The sequence below is a fragment of the Tauraco erythrolophus genome, chromosome 7, assembly GCF_009769465.1.
Source record: "Tauraco erythrolophus isolate bTauEry1 chromosome 7, bTauEry1.pri, whole genome shotgun sequence".
Lineage (NCBI taxonomy): Eukaryota > Metazoa > Chordata > Aves > Musophagiformes > Musophagidae > Tauraco > Tauraco erythrolophus.
In genome coordinates, this window is record NC_141471.1 from 38,216,574 (window position 1) to 38,235,989 (window position 19,416).

The window sequence follows — 19,416 nt, forward strand, 5'->3', positions numbered from 1 at the left end:
CCATTATTTTTAATGAGGCCAGTTTACTTTTGGAATCTTGGCAAAAAACAGTCATTTACTCTAGTCCTAGAGCAATGACTGCAAACTGGGCAAACATAAAGATTACATGCAATGTAAAATCTGCATGTGCATATCGTTACACAAAAAACCCATGATGTGCTGGGAAAGAGGCCTGTCAAGCTATCGTGTTTGTTCATGAAAAGAACAGTTTTATTCCAAACCAGTCTACTGTATCAGATTTGATAGAACAAGTGTTAACTAAACGTTGTGCTTAAAAGCTTTGATGAGAAAATCTAACACGTTAAACTAAGAAACAGTTCAAGGACAGCAGGAGGCAATTCCAGAACACAGACACAATCTATAAAGGCAAACTATCACAGCTTTTTGATGTTAAGTAAGTAGCAATATCAGTATACAACAAAGCTGAGAGGCAGACTGTTGTATCAAGTTTAAAAGTTTAATATCCAGGGTCAAAAGCCTCAATTACCTATTCTACTACTACTTCTCTTAGTGAAGAAATCAGTGTTAAACTATGATCTGCTGAAAGCATTACCTAAATTATCACATGGGGTTTTTCTTATTCCCTTAGTATCTGATTTTTCAGTATTTCAGTTATGTTGGATCTCAGATACTCAAGACTACAGCAAAACATCACATTCGGACTTCAGCAAGGTGGGAGGTCAGAGACACTTACTTTGAAAACATATAAGTTTCTTAAAACGGATTATGCCCATTAAACGGCCTAGGAAAATGGGCAACAGCAGAAGAGAAATAGTGCTTAGCAGAACAGCAGATAAATCATTGCAGTAGCACTTTAAGTTTATCCGTTTCAGGGGAAAGCATAAAAGTACACATTCAAAAAATACAAAACTGGGGGAAAAAATCCCCACTTACTCTCAAACTAGAGATTTACGATGGTTTTGACTATGTTGTTGTACCAAATTTGTCAAACAGGCCACATGACACATAATACTAGCTATTTAATAATTTAGTTGATTGGTGAAATATGATTTTCCAGTTATTTTTTCATGGGTATGTGCTTGCTTTTTTCCATTTATAAAACAGTTTGGAGGGTATGATTAAATGCTAACTGTAAAAGGAGAAAAGATGTCTTTTTAAGGCAAAAGAGGAAGAAAAAAAAAACTTCAGAATTGTACTTTTTCACCTTTGAGTATAGCAAGATACTTGTGCACTCAACACAGGAAACCACACGGATTCCTCTACATATTCTTCCATGATTGTCCACAGCTTTCAAGAAGTTTTTGTGACCTTCACTATAGATGAATCTAAGCTCATTCATTAAGTTAAACAGAGACATAATTCCATTGTTGGTACCTTACTAAAGCAAAAAAGTTTTGCCAATACCCTGACATGGCAATTTTTACCTTTTGTAAACAAAATCTAGAATAAAATCACTTTGCGTTTTAGGAATATTAATCATCATTTTCAGATATTCTAAATTAAGCCCTAAAAGCTACAGAAAATCAATGGTGTAGAGGGGAGAAATGTCTTCTGTACAGATCTCTTTATAAGTTATCAATTGCCTATTTTGAGCAGGCTGGGCTGCAATGCCACCTGGTGGCTTACAAAAAATAACAGGATGCTGTTTGACCAGCCCTTAATGGCTTAGATAATATGCAATATTCTATAAAAATACCCAACATGGCAACAATCTTTAAGATAATAATTTGCATTTCTCAGCTAACAAGTCCTTTTTCACTCTGTTGCTCCCAGTATGCAGTATTTTAAGTTTTAAAGTTCACATGTCCAGGTCTAACTTCAGCTGGAATTTTACAATTGTTTTCAATTGAGAGTTGAACTTGCTGATGAGTATATTATACTGTAAACAGTTGTACACATACACACAGAGTCTAATTCACACAGTTAATGCCAAAAGTCGAACTTTGCCCCATTTGAAGAAAAATCAAATACAGCAGAAGTCTAAAAGGAGGGTTTCTGAAATGCTTTGTAAAATTACACTGTATAATTAATTCCATAGTAAGAACGTTTTTATGGTGTGTGTTGGTGACCTTTTATTACCATCAAGTTCACAATGCTGGTGGGCTGCCTTTTAATCCCTCCGCAGACAAAGGCCCTAAATAAACACAGATCCCTTCCTGGGAAAAAGTCCTCTCTGGTTAAATGGTAAGGAAATGAGTAAATCATTAGTAATCTTTAAAGCCAAAGCTATAAACTCAAGTTACCTTAAGTTAAAATGAAAGTGTCCTGCAAGAGTTTCAAAGTTCTGTCACAGATAGAAATCTCCAGCTCTTGACTCCAGACTAGGCGCCAGCTGATAAACAAACAATTTAAGTCAAGAGCTGGAGAATTCCCAGCTTTTTCATTTAATGGCTTTGGCCAAGAGTATTTATTGCCTCCAGTTTTATTCTCACTTAGCTCTAAGAGGAAATTTAAACTCATCATTATCTTAAAGCCCCATATGGGCCACAGTCAGCTCACCTGATAGAGCGCCTTTTACTCTGCATAAGTTCTACTCCCCACTAGAAGTGATGTAATAGCGTAAACTAATTAAATGTAGTTTTAGGCTGACTTTTTAATAGGCTAAATAAATTTTGTTCAATATGGTTTATATTCCCACTTGGGGCAGTAACGATTCCAAAAAGTTTAACTTTCCAGTTTCCAGTCTAAACTACTAGTAGTTTACTCCATAAAGGACAACTGAAACAAACAAACAGTCTTCAGAACAAGAGCATCCAACTGTTAAAAGCAACTGTGTTGAAAATTCTTTGCAATAAATTGATTCACTGGCACCAAAAGGTACACAGAATTGTGAAAAAGCAGATTGCGTAACAATTCCAATACTTCAAACAAAACACATTTCAGGAATGCAAGGACTTAAGTGTAATTAAAATTTGGTGTTTAGTACTTGTTCTGGTTTTAGAATGAAATAAGCAAGCCTGTAGAGCTGGGAATTAAATATTAACTAAGCATCTGTGGTTTAGCCAAGGTGTGGAATGTGGTCAGCAAGTCTAACACCAAAATATTTTATCCTAACTCAATGGGAAGATAGCATCATCCTGTGCCTCAGATGCCACCTTCCTCCTTCTTCTGTTCTAGAAGTATATACTAGGAGATAGAGCTCTTTAATATACATTCTAATGCTTATTTCATCTCAGAGATTTGTAAATCCATCATGATTTAGATTCAGTACTTGCCACCTCATCCCAGGCATCTCCCCCTAATAAAATATATTTGTACTGTATATTAATGGTTTAAAATCTTTTCATTTAAGAAACAAATTTCACATCAGAGACGGAGAATCGTGCTCAACAAAAAGTCTGACTACCATTCCTAAAGGGTTAACAGAACTCAAACTTGAAACCAGGAGGTTGTATTCCCCTCACACTCGGCCCCCTCCCTGCAAAATACTTTCCTAACCTGACTTGGCTGAAAAAGCCAATTAATTGTTCCAGTGTCTGCCAAGACTTCTTATTCCTTTAAAATGCGGATAGTGTTTGAGACAGCTGGCTATTCCAAACCCAGGTAACAGCCCTAAATGTGGAAAGAATGAGGGAATATGAATTATGATTAGTATTTTAAATGGATTTGTAATGAAACAGACAGACAGGTATCTTAAAACTACTGTATTTCCAGCATATATTATCCGAAAAGAAAAACACAGTGTCTAGATGTCTCTGCTGCTCCACCGAGTCCATGGAAGTAGTTTAATGCAGATTGAATTAAAATACGTGGAACTAGTTTTTCTGTCTTTGTTAGGAACTGATAGTACAGATGCTATGATGTCATGTAAAACACACACACGCAAAGCAACCACCAAGTGACAGACAAGAACCTTTCTGAGCCTGAGCCACTGCAATCCCCTGACAGAAACTAGTCATTTTAGGTCAAGTTAAGGTCATTGCAAGGCAGAGAAAATAAACCTTTCTGACAGTCGTGTGCCACGTATCTGGCTTAGCATTGAGCGAAGAACTGCAATTAAATCCTTATTTACTTTTCTACAAGAATAAGAGGTCTAAAAGATACTACAGTACTAGGGAAAACAAAAAAGTCCATAAACCTCATTTTGCAACATCTATTCTCGTTAACAACGTCACAATATGAAATTGCTGGCTGACATGGAGCCAATGAAAAGAGGAAGGAGAAAATGAAACATTCAAATATTAATAGTTAATAACTAAAATGTAAATCATCTAGAGTGATAGTTATATTGTATCATTACAATAATATAAATTACTCTCTTATAATCTCTTCTATTTTAGAAGGGGCAGCAGTCATTTGTATCTGTTGACAGCATTTCCACTATCATAAATTAAATACACTAGGTTTATTGTATGTCTTTCCTGTAACTTCAGTTTCAAACGACAGGTTATATTTTTGGAAATAAACTCCCATTTGAGTAAACAGGAACACCTGCACATGATATATTTTGTGCACTTTTGAAAATCCTGACCAAAAAAACCTCAATAAAATCTATAGTGAACATGTACAGTAAGCCACAGGTGTGAGACAATATTGACAATTTCTAAATATTGGCAAAAATTACAGAAGTTTCCACAAATATATGAAAATTAACAGAAGAAAGAAAATCAGGGACTGTTTTTTTTGGGAGCATGTTTACATCTTCCTGGTCATTTTTAGTTTGTTTGGTTTTGTTGTGGGTTTTTTTTAAGGAAAAGAAAAATTTTGAAAGCCTATGTGCAACACTTACAAATAGGGCCTTCATGCCTGAACTCTGACTTCTCCAGCCTAATTTCCCTCCTCTCTACACTTAATTTCCATGGAGTTTATTTAAATATATAAAACTATGGAGTTCTGTCTCATCATTGTGAGTACTTATTCATAGTGACAATTATATTTGTTGGCTTTCATAGCAACTATCTGATTAGGGGGGCAAAGTAATGATGAGCCGCACAAATAGCTCCAGAGTTCTAAGTTACTCCAGTTGTACCGCCCTCCAAAAACAAATCCTCAGCTTGGGAAGTTCAGATCCAGCTGAAGCAAAATGTGAAGGTGACCAAGAGCAGGTAGACACCTCCCTAGTGAGAGCTGTCAGTACAGGTAAATATTCTAGTTGCAGACAAGTTCAGTGGTTTCAGTAACTTACACGAGCATTAGGAAGAGTTAAAACTCTACACTAAAGCCTCACACCACTAGAAGATACACTCATGGGTAGCTGCTTTTGTAACTGCAGTCTATGCCAGGTACTTACAGACAAGTACCTTTCAGCTAATAAATCTTCTCCAGTTCTCTTCCCTCCTGCAAATCCTGTATATTTTGTCATTGGAAATCCATGACAACAACTGGAATTTAGAAAATGTGGTTTTTTTCAGCAGTCAGTGTGGAGGATACTCATCAAGCTGTTATAGAATCAAGCAACAGAGATTCAAGGGTTCAAGGGTGCTCGTTCCCAGCTGCAACCTCACGAGAAACAGCAGAACATGTACTAGAGTGGATGAGGGGAGGGGAAAACTGGACACTATTTCTTCAATGAGAGCGTTAGGAAGTGAGGAAAAGCATTTAAAATGAGTCAGCCATTGTTGTGCTGAAGAGATATAAATACAGTAGTAATGAAACATAACAACTTGCAAAGCCTACATAAATACATAGTTTTGCTTCAGGATCATGTTTGCAGGACACTACTTTGAAAATAAACTTAAAATATTCTAACCCAATAATACTACCCAATTCCCAAGAAAGGCAGAAAGGAGTAGAAGTCATTGTGCTAAGTTATATTTCAACAGGTTTAAATTATATGTCAATAAGGTAAGATGCTGAAAATAGCAAACAATAAATTCTTGAACTTAGGTGATATCAAGTAACAAATCCTTTATGTTTACTTCGAGATGAAGGGTATTTCCAAGTAATTAAAACAATGAGGTTACAGCTGCATGAGAAGTCCAGTCAAATCATGCCCAGGATGTCAGCTCTATATAGTGCTTTGAAAACCTTGATTTCAAAGATGGTAACTCAGTCATGTCAGACAGACAGATTACCCCACAGACACTTAACAGACACTGAGGACACGCCTCTTCAACTTGTACTAAATTCTCATTGAAACAGATGGACTTAAGTAGATGCTTAAGTGTTTTACGCTGAATTGGAGCTTTACAGATGTACTCTATTAAGGTACTTGTAATGATTTTTTTTTTCCCCATGACTGCATATAGTTTAAATTTCTTGATTCTTAATGATAAAGGGGTATCACTGAAAATGTTATTAAAGTTTTGATAGTGAGGAACTAATCATGTGTCTTGTGACATCTGCTGTTTCTGTAAGCTTCTGTTTCCAGAGTCCAAAGCTGAAAACAGCAGATTTTAATGTATACTAAAGTTTTAGCCTTCAGTGCTAACTAAAAATAAACTAATAAAATTTAAAATGAGTTGTCTCTAAAACATTCAACATTTGTAATGTTTGACCTATGAATTCATTAACATCTGGAATTAGGAAAAAAAAAAGGCAAGATGGAGAAGACTTTCCAATGCTTCAATGGGATTCAGTGCCCCATAGTTCAATAAGCTGCTGCTACTTGCCTCCACAGTTAATTATACTTGTGCTGCCCTTCTCCCTCTCATCAATAAAACAGAAGATAAAACAAAACAAAGCAGTTTTATTACTTGTTTGCCCAACTGGTAATCTGCATGAACTACCTGAAAATAGAAAACTCCAAAATGATGAGTACACAAGAAGTTGCCAAACCACATACCCTCTTCCCCACTTTGTTTTCTATCAAGTAGCTTTTTCTTGTGAGTAATTCAATAGCAAAGGGGGGGAAAAAAAGCGCTATTGTACTCTACTGCTTCTTGCGCAATGTGATGAAAGAACTGACTCAGAAACTTGTTTTCTATTTTCAGCTCTATTATTTGGTCTAATAAAAGCTTCTACCTCTCTGTACACAATTTCCCTTCTTTGTATCCTTAAACCACAATGTAAAAGAACACTGGTACTGTGTTACTATGATTAGTACTGAAACATTATAGATACCTATTATTCGTGTGGGAAGAATTTAATTAGCATAATAATACAGTACTATGGCAAGAATTTATGACTAAAAAAGAGCTGGAATTCCTCTGTGGTTCAGAATTCAGGAGCAAGGGAAAACAGCAACTCACACTACTTTCAGACTCCAAGGATTACTGCACCCAAGCAGTAATTTACACACATCCCACAAGAAATGGCAGAGCCATAGGAAATGCCACTCTTAACCACATAGGGTTACATTTGACTGACAATTGCATTCGGCCTGTCTTTTTCCAATTAAGCTCCATCTGTTTCTCGGTTGGACTGGCTGGCTTGAGCCCTCTCAACAGAACATTCACTGTATGTTATTGCATCCGCTCCCCAAAAACCTTTCACTGCCACAAGCCAGGGGATGCTTCCTCAAAGCATGTCACTGGGTAAGCGCAGGCGAGACGGATGGGTGGGTAGGTGGGAGTGGATGTGTGGCATGTGAGCATTGGGAGCTACCTGAAAAGCATGGTTTTAGTAACTTTAACACATCCAAGGAAGGGTTAAGTACCTACAAAATAAAATAAAAAGCACCATTTTTCTTTCATTATATAGTCTGACAAAAAAGCTTCTGAAACCAAAATTAAACACTATGTTCCCTTCCACTCCCCAACATACACACTCTAAAATAAATAATGGCCAAACTGATTTAAATGCAATTCTGTAGAAGAATTTGTGCTTGGATGAAAATGGCACTTTTGAGCCTGAAGCAAAAGTAAAACCGCCAAGTTATAAACCTCTCAAAGGGAAGGTTTATAATGGAAATGCCAACAGACCCTTAACTATAGTGGAGCTGTTAGGTGCCAACATATAAATAATTTTAGATTTTGTGGTCACTTACGATAAATTAGATTCAGTGCAAGTGGAAACAGTAGGGTTCTGATTCAGTAAACAGTAATGGCCAAGAGTGCATGTTTGGATTTTTATACAAGTATAGCATAGATTTGATGCTGGCTCTGAAATGGAGTCTATAAGGGACGTTTGGACTTTTTTAAGTAGTAAGCAAGCCATATTCTGAATTCTTGAGGGCTTGTAAAGTAACAACTCCTTAACAAGCTTTGCTGCCTACTGTTTCAATCTTCTAAGAATCTTTTAACCCAGCTACCAAAAAATGCTCCATTCAAAATTGGTATAATTGTCTACTAAGGAAAACAACACACTAAGTAAGGGCACATAGTCACATTTAGTGCTAAGAATTGCCAAGCATACTAATGCAGCGGGAAAAACGTGCCAGTGACCAAACAGTAACAGATTAATCACCACCTTTATGAGGTGTGCCAGTTGCTGCACCACTAATAGAAATGTCTTCCTATAGTCCAGTTTATTCTAGCACACGAATGACGCATTTACGTGATCAGATATGTTCATTTTGGCCCTAGGAAGCATTTATTGCATTGCTTCACAGCAGTCAAGCCCCACGCCTTAGTATGATACGCTGAGGCACTGAGGGATGCTATTAGTACCCTCTGCAGGAACTTCCATCTCGGAGAGGGTGGGAGCCCTCAGAGGCAGTCAGGATTCAGGCTGAGGCTGCTAAGAGGATGCTCCATCTCAGGAAACCCTCTTGCTTGCCAAATTCACATCAGCTTCTCATTTAGTGCTTCCGCTACCAAATCTTCCTACTGTCCCAGCAACACCCCTAACTCCCCACAAGTATAAATTCTAAGATGAGTATCTGCAGAAATAAGAAAGCTAGATACACTCCTAATTTAACTAGAGCTCTACTGCAACAATGTTTCACATGCTAATAATGCTACTGAAAATTACTTTCTCCAATTGTCGCTCGAACTTTTAAAAGAGAGAGGAAATCTCTGTTCTTTCAGCATACTCAACGTAAAATGCCTTACTCAAGACAAAGAGCATTTAGCTGCTCCCAAATACTGCTTTCATACTACTAGCAATTGTAGCAATTCTGGGAAATAGTTTAGTCGGAAAAATGCTGGACATCAGAAATCAACCAAGTCTGAAAAGCTGACTATGCATATACCCATACAGCTTATGTACAAGTTACTTTTATATTGATTTCTGAAAAGTCATTATTTTAAGCAAACCAAAGATATCTAGCACAAGTGAAACACAAGTAGTACACTCCTCAGCCAAAGATAAAAGTCAACGTGACTTTCTCTGTACTCCCACTGGCAAATACACTAAGAGCCACGAGCCATACGTTCCCACCATATATGCTCAGAAAGCAAAGGAAACACACATTGAGAACAAAATGACAGCAAAAATGTATTGTTTCTGACTGCATATGCGTAAACTATATAGTTACTGAGTAACTAGGATCTTACACAGTTTGCAGCAACTCAAATAAAGCAAATGGATAATTACATGTCAGATTACTATTGTTGCCAATGACCTAAACTACACATTAAAGCATCCCATTAGTTTACTGACAGTTAAACAACATAAAGGGATGCTATCAAATCATTATGTGGATTTATTTAAAATACGTAAAGGTTTTAATAAAGTGTTACACAGTGTTTCACAGTTCCCCCTCCCTCCTTCCATTTTACAGCAGACAAATTTAACATTCTTCCACAGTACAGAATAATTAAAACACAACTCCTTACAGATCCAGGAACAGAAACCGAAGGGTCAGCATTAGGGTGATATTTCCACACATCACTCTGTTCCTGTCAAGCCACCCTGTAACTCTTCTTACGAACAGATACAGGTTAAAGCCTTCTAAGGTCTAGGACGTTCCACACACTGTGTCCCAGTGAAACTACAGGAATGAAAACAGTAACTAAGTTTTAAGGGTTAAAGTTGTAGGTCAAATACAGTGCAGTAAGTCATTTTGTTTTCACTTCAGATCCTATGTTGTGCTTGGCATGAAGAGAACTGTAGTTAAAAACTCTTTCTTCAGCTCTGGAACTGCATGACTCTTCTGTCCTCTGCATTTCAGTAGATCGAAGCGGTGAGCCAACAGGACTAAATACGGTTGGACAAACTGAAAGGTGAACGTTTACATAGTTTTTATGCTCACAGCTGAATTCGAAATGCTTATGAACAGTAAAAGCCAATACTGTCTCCCTTACCTTTTGTATAATCATATAAATCCTGGTTTTTTTTTAACATGGTTGGAGGAGGAAGAATTAGGAAATCTTGATATTGCTGTGTGCTCTCTGTGGATTAACCAGGAGCAGTCCTGCTAAGGACAAAAGCTCTAGCTATTGAATTGCCTCACAATGAGCAATACTACAGTAAGCACTATAAACATGGAGTAATTTTTAGGTATTTGTTTAAAGTGCAGAGGGAGTACTTTTGCTAGAACATTCTCCTCTTTTGTATCAGCAAAACTTATGAGACTTGTCAAAACATAAGATGCCCTCTACTACAAGAGAACTTTCCGCAATGACCAGTGACTTACAATGGCTCTGTACTGTCAGATAATATCGTCACACATAAATCCCATCCTTGCTCAACTCATCACCATGACTTTAATAAGGATACACAAGTATCCTTATCAGTCATTTAGGATATCAACTAACAATTTACTTTCAAAGGTCTACACTATAAGACAAGTCCCTGCCTGCAAAGTTTCCCCACCTGGGTTATTTTTTTTTCCTCCTTTAAAATTGTTTTAGTGTTTAATGGGCCTACAAAGGAGTCTTCTTCAACACAGATCAGTTTACACTGATGTGTCCTAAGACTTCGGCTCAGGTACTTCAGATGCTAGCATGTCTTCTCCTGTGTATAATGTAAGATCTGCAGTTCTCCCTTGCTGAATAAGAGACAAAAGAAAACATGTTAATTCTAAGTCTTCAGTGCCCAATCCACTTAAGTAAGTCAGTTTTCTCTGGACATTTTTTTTTTTTTTCAAACAACAGACTGGAAAAGTCTGTTTAAAGGCAACACTGAACTGCAAGTACAACTGCTTTGCATTAAAATTCAGAGCAAGTTGCATTTTCTCCAGTGGCACCCTAGTGCTTGTAGCTGGTGGGGACTGTCCCCACACTGAAGGCTGCTTGTGCATACTCCTGGTTCTATTCTGTGCTGCGCTCTCCAGTTTGTACTCCGTGCTCTGGTGTGCCGTGGGGCTGGGCTTGGTGCCAGCAAGTGTGCCATCCACATTTAGCACCATACGGAATTAGGACTCAGAGTCAGGGGGTTATTAAGTTCTGGTGCTGATCATCGCCACTGTCCCAAGCATGTAAGTCATGTTAGGTTTTTTGACTAAACGAAGAATACACATTTAGAGTAAGAGGCTCCGTTTAGGAGAGCAGAAAGAGACAAAAAGAAGTGTATGAACATTTAAAACCAAAACAAACGTTGTAGAAAGCCTCAAAGTCATCACTGCATTCCAGAAACATTTCCAAACACCACCTGCAACTCCTTAACTTTAAAAGTTCTCTAGAAGAAGCAATCAAAATTTTAAAAATGAAACAAAATTAATTTTTATTCCCTAGACTTATGACAGGCAGAAGTTTGAAGATCTTTCTTATTTTGTGTGTCTCAGAACACTTGACAGGATGAGCCAGATACTAGCATTAAAGTAACCACAAGCAAACAGAGCAGCTATTAGGAATGCGGTAACAGCTCACATACAGCCGTGGATATTAGAACCAGTTTTACTGAGAAAAGGAATGTTGGCTCTAATTCTGCAGTTATCCCTTACTCTTTTTCAAAGAGTGCCACAGGGATTTTTAACTTCCATCTGGACAGTTTTCCTTTAACTGTTTTTGAACACCATATGTGAGAACACAACAGAATTGTAGACATTAGAGATGGAAAAGACCTATTAGATCATGTAACCATCCTCCTGCCAGTTAAAGATTTTTCCCTACAGAATAGTTCCTAGCACTTTGCCCAATACAGTTTAAAGCATGTCAAGGTATTTGGCTTCAACCAACTCCATTGGAAAATTATTCCACAGTGTATGAAGAATGTTGTTAGGAAGTTTTTTCTGGTAGACACTGCATGCATTTTTCTTTCCTTAATAATTTCCAGCCTATTATTCCTGGTTATATCCCATTGGGCCAGCCTGAATAACTCATCTTTACACCTTCGAATAAATGGAGACAGATATGTTTCCCTACACATCGGTCACTAGTTGGCCAGACTACACACAGTTTTATAGTCAAAATATACAGTATACTTGAATAAAATCAGTCATTCCATCCTTTTAGTCATTGTAGGAACAATTGTCTCCACCCCATTGAACAGTTTTAGATGATACTCTCAACAAATCTGTTTATTCTTCCTTGCCTTCTGCTACCTTTTGCATTCTCCATAAAATAAAACAAAAAGCATAACAGACTCACAGAAGAAAAATATCCTCGCAAAGTCAGCACATCAGTAAATGTACTATCTAACTCTTCTGCTACAACAGCTGCTGTGAACATCATGATTTCTGCACAGGGTTTATACTTCCTCCTTCCTCAGTGTCAAAATATGTATTTTGCCAATGTCTAACATTTTCAAGATCTTCATTCCTTTCCATCTTCTCTCCAACAAAAGAGGTCTATTAAACTAGCTTTATTTTGACAAAAATAAGTATTGTTCAATAGTTCAAAGCATAAGTTATTAGGAATTGGAAGCTTTTTAAGCATCTCAGATTTCAAGGTATTTCTTTGTCCTCATTTCAGCTTCCTTAAATCAATTCACCCAATCCTTCCCTTTTTCTGTTATCAGTTATTTCCTGCAGTACTTTCATCTCATTTAAATTTCAGAATAACTTGTGTTGGTTTCAGCTGGGATAGAGTCAATTTTCTTCATAGTAGCTGGTATAGTGCTATGTTTTCAGATTTGGTATGAGAACAATACTGATACTACATGGATGCTTTTAGTTGTTGCGAAGCAGTCAAGAACTTTCAGCTTCCCATGCTCTGCCGGGTGCACAAGAAGATGGGAAGGAGCACAGCCATGACAGCTGACCCATACTGGCCAATGCGATATTCTGTACTGTATAACATCATGCTCAGTATAAGAAGCTGGGGGAAGAAGAAGGAAGGGGAGGATGCTCAGAGTGGTGGCGTTGGTCTTCACCCAAGTAACCGTTACGGGTGATGGAGCCCTGCTTTCCTGGAGATGGCTGAACACCTGCCTGCCCATGGGAAGTAGTGAATGAATTAATTGTTTTGCTTTGCTTGCCTGCGTGGCTTTTGCTTTACCTATTAAACTGTTTTCTCACTCTTACTCTTCGAATTCTCTTCCCCATCCCACTGGGGGGCAGTGAGCGAGCGGCTGTGTGGGGCTTAGTTGTCAGTAATATTTTTCATACTACCTTTAACATTAAGGTCGTACATCACAATTTCTACTACCATCCCTTGATCACAAACTTGCAAAAAATTAAATGATCAGATGCATTCAGCAAAAATGTAAACAGAGAAACTAAGAAACATGTCAGGGAAGAAAAGATTAGGCAAGACATGGAGTGACTGAGGAAGAGTAGAAGAAGGGAGGTGAAAACACTATGCTCGGCACCAGGAGCACAGAGAACATTGCAGCCATTCTGAGTACACACATTCAGGCTTTAAAAATAAAGCATAGAAGCATAAATCCAGAAATAACAATGGAGCAAATATTGCTATGCCTTCAGATCTTTTCCTCACCAACAAGAACACCTGCCCTAGAGCGTGACATGTCAGAATTATTAGCTAAATTCATGAACCTGCTTTGTCTTGACAGTGTTTCAAGGATCCTGACAGATATTTCAATCATTGCATTAGCAGGCCAAAACCAAACAAAACCTCTATACTACTGAATACAGGAGATTCCTTATTTTATGTCTTATGTTCATTAAAAAAGTACATAATCTCTCAAATTAGAGATGCTGAATCAACCAACCAACTTTTCCACTCCCATAAAGTCATAAGACTGCATTTCTCTGAAAATGCACAGAGCTAAAGAAATAAAGCAGATACTACCTAGGAGAGCCAGTTAACAAGTAGTTCTGTGAAGGCTCTCCAACAAAAGAGAGGTCTATTAACCAGTTTTCTTCTTGCAAGCATATTGATGATGCTTTCTTATTACAATAGAACTTACAAGAGATGCAATGTTTGAACCACTCATTTTTTATTATTTTCTCTTGTCTTAAAACATCTTTCAAATCATCTTTGCAAGCATTAGTGTGCACAGACACAGTCTTAACTCTTCTGCAAAGCCCTCTCCTCTGTCTCCCTTGGAAAAGACACTGCACTTAACCTTCAATGTTCGAGTAAGAAATATGTTCACCAATTATTCTCTTTGGTCTATTTAATCTCTGCAGTCAGTCCGATTATGCCATCGAAATACATTTACTACCCCAGTTTTGAGAAAGTGTCTTTTTTTTTAAAAAAAAAAAAAGCTGGAACCATGAAACATATTGCTCTTTGAAAGGAAAACAAAGAAAAGATCTTCACAGTATTTCTCAACATTCTTTTTCTTTGCTTCATGTTAAGCACAGATTTGGCCATACAGGGAATAAGTCTGCAATTCACTCTTCAAGGACTCACATTTTACTCCATTACTAGAGAGCTTAAGTCTCAATTTGTCAGTTTTCCTACTAATATTCTTTCCATCACTTAATGGTTAGCTGGAGCTTATGGAAGTAGTACTCTAAGATGAAACAGTTTGACATGTCTTCTGGAATAGAAACTCCAACCTTTTCTAACCAGCTCCAGCCCACAGTTCCTACAAAAAAAAGTTTTAGTCTACTGCTTATTATCATTTTAACATAACTACAGTTCTCTACATGACTGCTCTTTTTAATTAGCAGTCCGACTTTTTTATTGACAACTATCTTGGCTAAAGTAGTCAGTGAGGAAAAAGATCTACCTAAGTTTCACTACTGGATCTAAAGAACCATATTTACAAAAGAATTGAAAACAGTTTATCTGTAACTCCAAAACGAGAAAAACAAATCAAGCTATCACATGTTTTTGTGAAGTTCCAGCTGAAGGAAGTACAACATATTTTGAGCAGAAGAGGAGCTGATATCAAGAGTTAGTGGAAGGGAAAAAATGCTGAAAAGTAATATCTGAACGCTAACAATGCTTACAATGAAGAAAGCATTGCATCAGAAATAAAAAAAAAAACCAACACATTTCACCCACTGTACTTTAGACTGCATATTTTGTATATCGAATTAAAAAGAGAAATGTTACAGCAACATTAGTGAAACTACTAGTAAAGTTTGCTCCGGACTGCAAGCAGAGAATTTGTGTCATACTTTCAGAGAAACCAGTGGGAGGACAAACTCGACGCAATTCTTAAAGGCTAAATTTAAATCCCTTACTTAGCCAGTAGTGTCTTCAGTGCCAACAGAAGTCAGTTTTACATATGCTTCTGTGATAATGTTTGCTTTAAAAGCCTTTTATACATGCAAAGACACAGAATCTAATCTTTGCAAAAAGATTAATTTACTCCTCTAGAATTTTTAAAAAAAATAAATTAAATAAACACAGATCTTGAAAATGTTACCTCATTTGTCATACACTTACAAAGCTCACTAATGAGGGCAGCACTGGGAACTGTGACAAACTTTCTCATGTGGACCTGCAAGAGATCCTAATCCCAGGGTAAAGCGATTGCTATCTCTAGACAGTATTAGCAGCATAATCTGCATGCAACTACTGGGATGAGAAGTATTTGCCAAAGTCAGTTAATACAAAATAACACTATAGTTACTTGGGGCATCAACTACTTAATGGGTCCTGACTGTAAGCTGCAAGTAAATGCTGTAGGCCAATCATATGGAGAAGACAGCCCTACTACATTGGGGCACCCATCTGAAAAAGATTAAGAGATTGTTTCTTTCAGGGGCAAGGCTGCAAACAAGCCACTAAAATCTGGCACTAATGCTAGGCCCTAAGATACTTCATATGCAATGCCAAGATAGGATTAAAATCATCACTATTTCTCCATAAAGTTTATACATGAAGCAATTTTCAAAATATTATTTAGTTTGTGAAATAACTTTTTCGCAGTGCAGATGAACATTAATGTCCATCAGGCAACACCCAAATACCTAAAAACACAAGTGGAATTGCCTGCCAATAACAGCTAGTAAACAGACAGGTCTAAAGAGGACAGTTCAGGCATGCTGCTTTCTCTTCCTTCTCACTGCATCCCACAAACACCCTCCCTCAGACTCCTGCCAAGTCTATTGCATTGCAGAGCAACAGAATAACGCCTGCCAATTTCTGGAGAGCTGAGCATACTTCTCCATTTAGCATTTTGTCTAAAGGCCAACAATGCAGTCAGGACATACCAAAATACCCCAAAGCCTTGATGTGTTAGGTCTTCAAAGATGGAAAGAACAGAGCACAACATTAAAGCCTTTTCTAACATACTTAACTTCTCCAAATTTCTAGTAACCACTCACTTTAAACATGACTTACACAGAATGCTCCTTGGCATTCACAAACATATTACGTACTAGAAAGCTAAGTATCAATTCTTTCCCTCTGCTTCAGAATATCACTCAATCTGTAATTGACACTAAACACCAAGTAATTTGTATTCAGATAAACCACTAATACCAAAAAAGTCATTTGTATTCAGACTAGTCAACTGCATGTTATCATATTAACCCAGTCTCAGCATTACCTTTTTTCTGAAGGAACAAAACCCCTGAAACAGGTAGGGTTGTTTTGAAATCAAATTTTAATTTCATTCTTTCTGTGCAGTCATAGCCCAGTCAGCCTTAAAGCAAAAACTTATGGGTAAAAACAAGTTACAGACTTTCCAAAAGGTAATTAAATCCCTCAGGTAAACAACATGTTTGAAGGAAAGGGATTGAAGAGAACCACATAAAAGATGTCAGAATTGCCCAACCGGTAAGTAGAAGGCCATGCTGTGTTTAGAAAAGCCTTAGATAGATATAAAATCCACTCACAATATACTTTTTCCTGTGGTTTTTATTTCCAGGCTGACAAGTTATCTAAATTGACAAAACAAGAATTAGTATTTTAACAGAGAAACAAGAATCTTGTCTTCCCCATTATATTCTTCAATATCACCTATATAAGGTGACTATAGTGACTAAGTGACTAAGTAAGTCTTCCTACTTTCTGTTCACATTAGAATTTGGATGAAAATTTTGGCTTCTAGTGTGCAGCCAAATCCTGCCTTAGTTTTCAGTTTAAAACTAAAAAGATGGTTAGTTTTTGCTCCTCATCCACACTCATCTTCATGCTCTGAAATTCAGGATATGCTCTTTCTAGCCTGTGCATTCTCTCCTACTCTTTGCATTTTTATTCTCTTTCAGGTACAACTCTGAATTACCTCATTAAAGACAGGAAAACAAAGAATTCTCATGATGCCGCTTACATTATTTTTTAGAGTGGATTGTAAAGCACCCAAGATCTTCCCCCACAAAATGGGTTTTCCTCATCTTCCAATTTTAGGGGTTTGAGAGAAGAATTCTATGACAGTAACGATCAGCTATGGTTTTGTTTTCAAAACTTTAGTGTTATGATTCTGCTCTCCTCTGTCCACAAAATTAAAGACTTCCCTGATCTATATTATTTTTTAGAAGAGATTATTTCTCAGAGATCAATAGTTAGCAACTTCAAGAACAGAAAAATACTGCCATGGCTCTTCAACAATTATAAAAACACAGAGAAGCTGGAAAGCTCTGTTTTTTCTTGACACTGAAATCCTTTCTTCCCCCCTTCCTTCTCTCCTTTTTAATTAATGAAAAAGTAGCAGAACTTCTGGTAACCAAACAGTCTTTCCCTAAGAGAAAGAAATGGACGGAGACTGAAGAGATGCGAATACCTGCATAAAAATGTAACTTTATGAAAGAATTTACATTAAAAGGACCACTGAATCATATCATGTGAAAGCTCATGCAAAAGTTTCTCCAGGTCTAACACAAAAGCTTATTTCTAAACTCTAAAAATGTTAATAAAATAACATACATTTCTTTAATGTAATGGAATAAAAAAAGAATGCTGTACACACAGCAAAGAAAGCAAGGGTATAAATTGGTGGCTGTGATTGCAAACAAAGAGACAATGTGTCCAATATGAGATAAACTGTTAATACAGACCTACCTCCAGAAACTGGGGCATCCATGAAAACAGCTCCCATTTTTTCAACTGCTTTGGCTAATTCTTTTGAAACTGTAGGGTCTATAGTACTGGAATCTATTAGCAACGAGCCTTTCTTCACTTTCCTGAAATAAAGATTGATTATTATAATTAAGCATTTGTTGCACAAGACATCTGCAACTATTACGATGGCAGTGGCTCTCCTCAGCATGATAAATATACAGACACTCTGGTACACTAATAAATACAAAGTTTAAAACTCTATTCATCTGCTCAGTATGTATACTCCTGAGTATGTATACCGCAGTTTCCAACGCTTCAAAACACAATAAAACCTGAACACCAAAAACCATGTTCTTCCTAAACACTATTATAAAAAAACTACACAGAAAGGGTGCACTAGGAAAACCTGCCATCATGCAAGCTTGAGAAGCATATTATATACAGATCATCCAAGATGCATTCTAAGCAACTGAACTAAATGTTGATACAGCCTAAAATTTCATCTATAACAATACAATTTTCTTTCTCTATATATACAATATCTTATGTTATTATCAGAATAGCTTGATTACATTTTTAATCATTGCTAAATTTATTCTACATAAAGACGAAAACTAACACCACAAAAGCCCACTGCAGATTTAAAGCAAAGCGTGGAGAAAAACCTGAAGTTTTCCCACTGATAGCTAGTAAATTTAAGCAGAAGAATTGTATCCCAAACAGTAAAACACAAAAAGTTGTGTATGTGTTTAAAAAAAATGCAATTAAAGTATTTGTTTAATGCCCTCAACAATAAAGAATTTGATTATATTTTAATCTCTCCTTCCATTCAATTGGACCGTGATTTAACGTCCACTGCACCAGCAAACACCATGAAATCAAACACTACAATTTTTCAGTCTTAAAAAGGTGAGTAGTAGTTCAAAGCTACACATGACAGATGAAGAGGCTCACTGCACCTTGTGTGCTGTTGGCAGTACAGTGAATTTCACTGAATCGAATTACCTAGATTGCTGGAATTAAGTCTCTCAATACAACATAGAATTGTGGACCCCACTGTAGCTCCAGACTCAGTGCCACATAGACAGAACTTGTGCTTTTTCACAGAAGGGATGAGCTGCTGCAGTTAGCTTGATCAGCACGGCAGACAGTACTACATCATCTCCCCTATGTACAGAACAAGGAGCAGTGGCATAAGCTCCTTGGTAACACAGTGGGATGACTACGTTAACCCTTAATCACTCGAGAGCATCAATATTTTCTTCAGCAAAGCTTAAAAAGCTTCAGATAATTATCGAAGTCAAACCAGTCACCAAGGACCAGGTCACTCAGAGTGACAATTAACCACTACTGTCAAATTACACTTCTTTCTCTGCAATACAGAGGCTGAGAAACTGCAGCAGCACAGGACTGCTTTCCACATCCTCTGTTCCCCGAAGTATAT

General features: G+C 37.1%; 1 protein-coding gene across 1 annotated transcript in view; it reads right to left on the reverse strand.

Moving 5' to 3' along the window:
• The window catches only part of HIBADH (3-hydroxyisobutyrate dehydrogenase), a 74,692-nt gene that overhangs the window by 40,491 nt on the left and 14,785 nt on the right, over positions 1–19,416 (reverse strand). Inside the window, exon 4 of the mRNA XM_086614692.1 lies at positions 17,973–18,094. Within this exon, the coding sequence (XP_086470818.1) occupies positions 17,973–18,094 (122 nt within the window). The remainder of the gene's footprint in view (positions 1–17,972; positions 18,095–19,416) is intronic.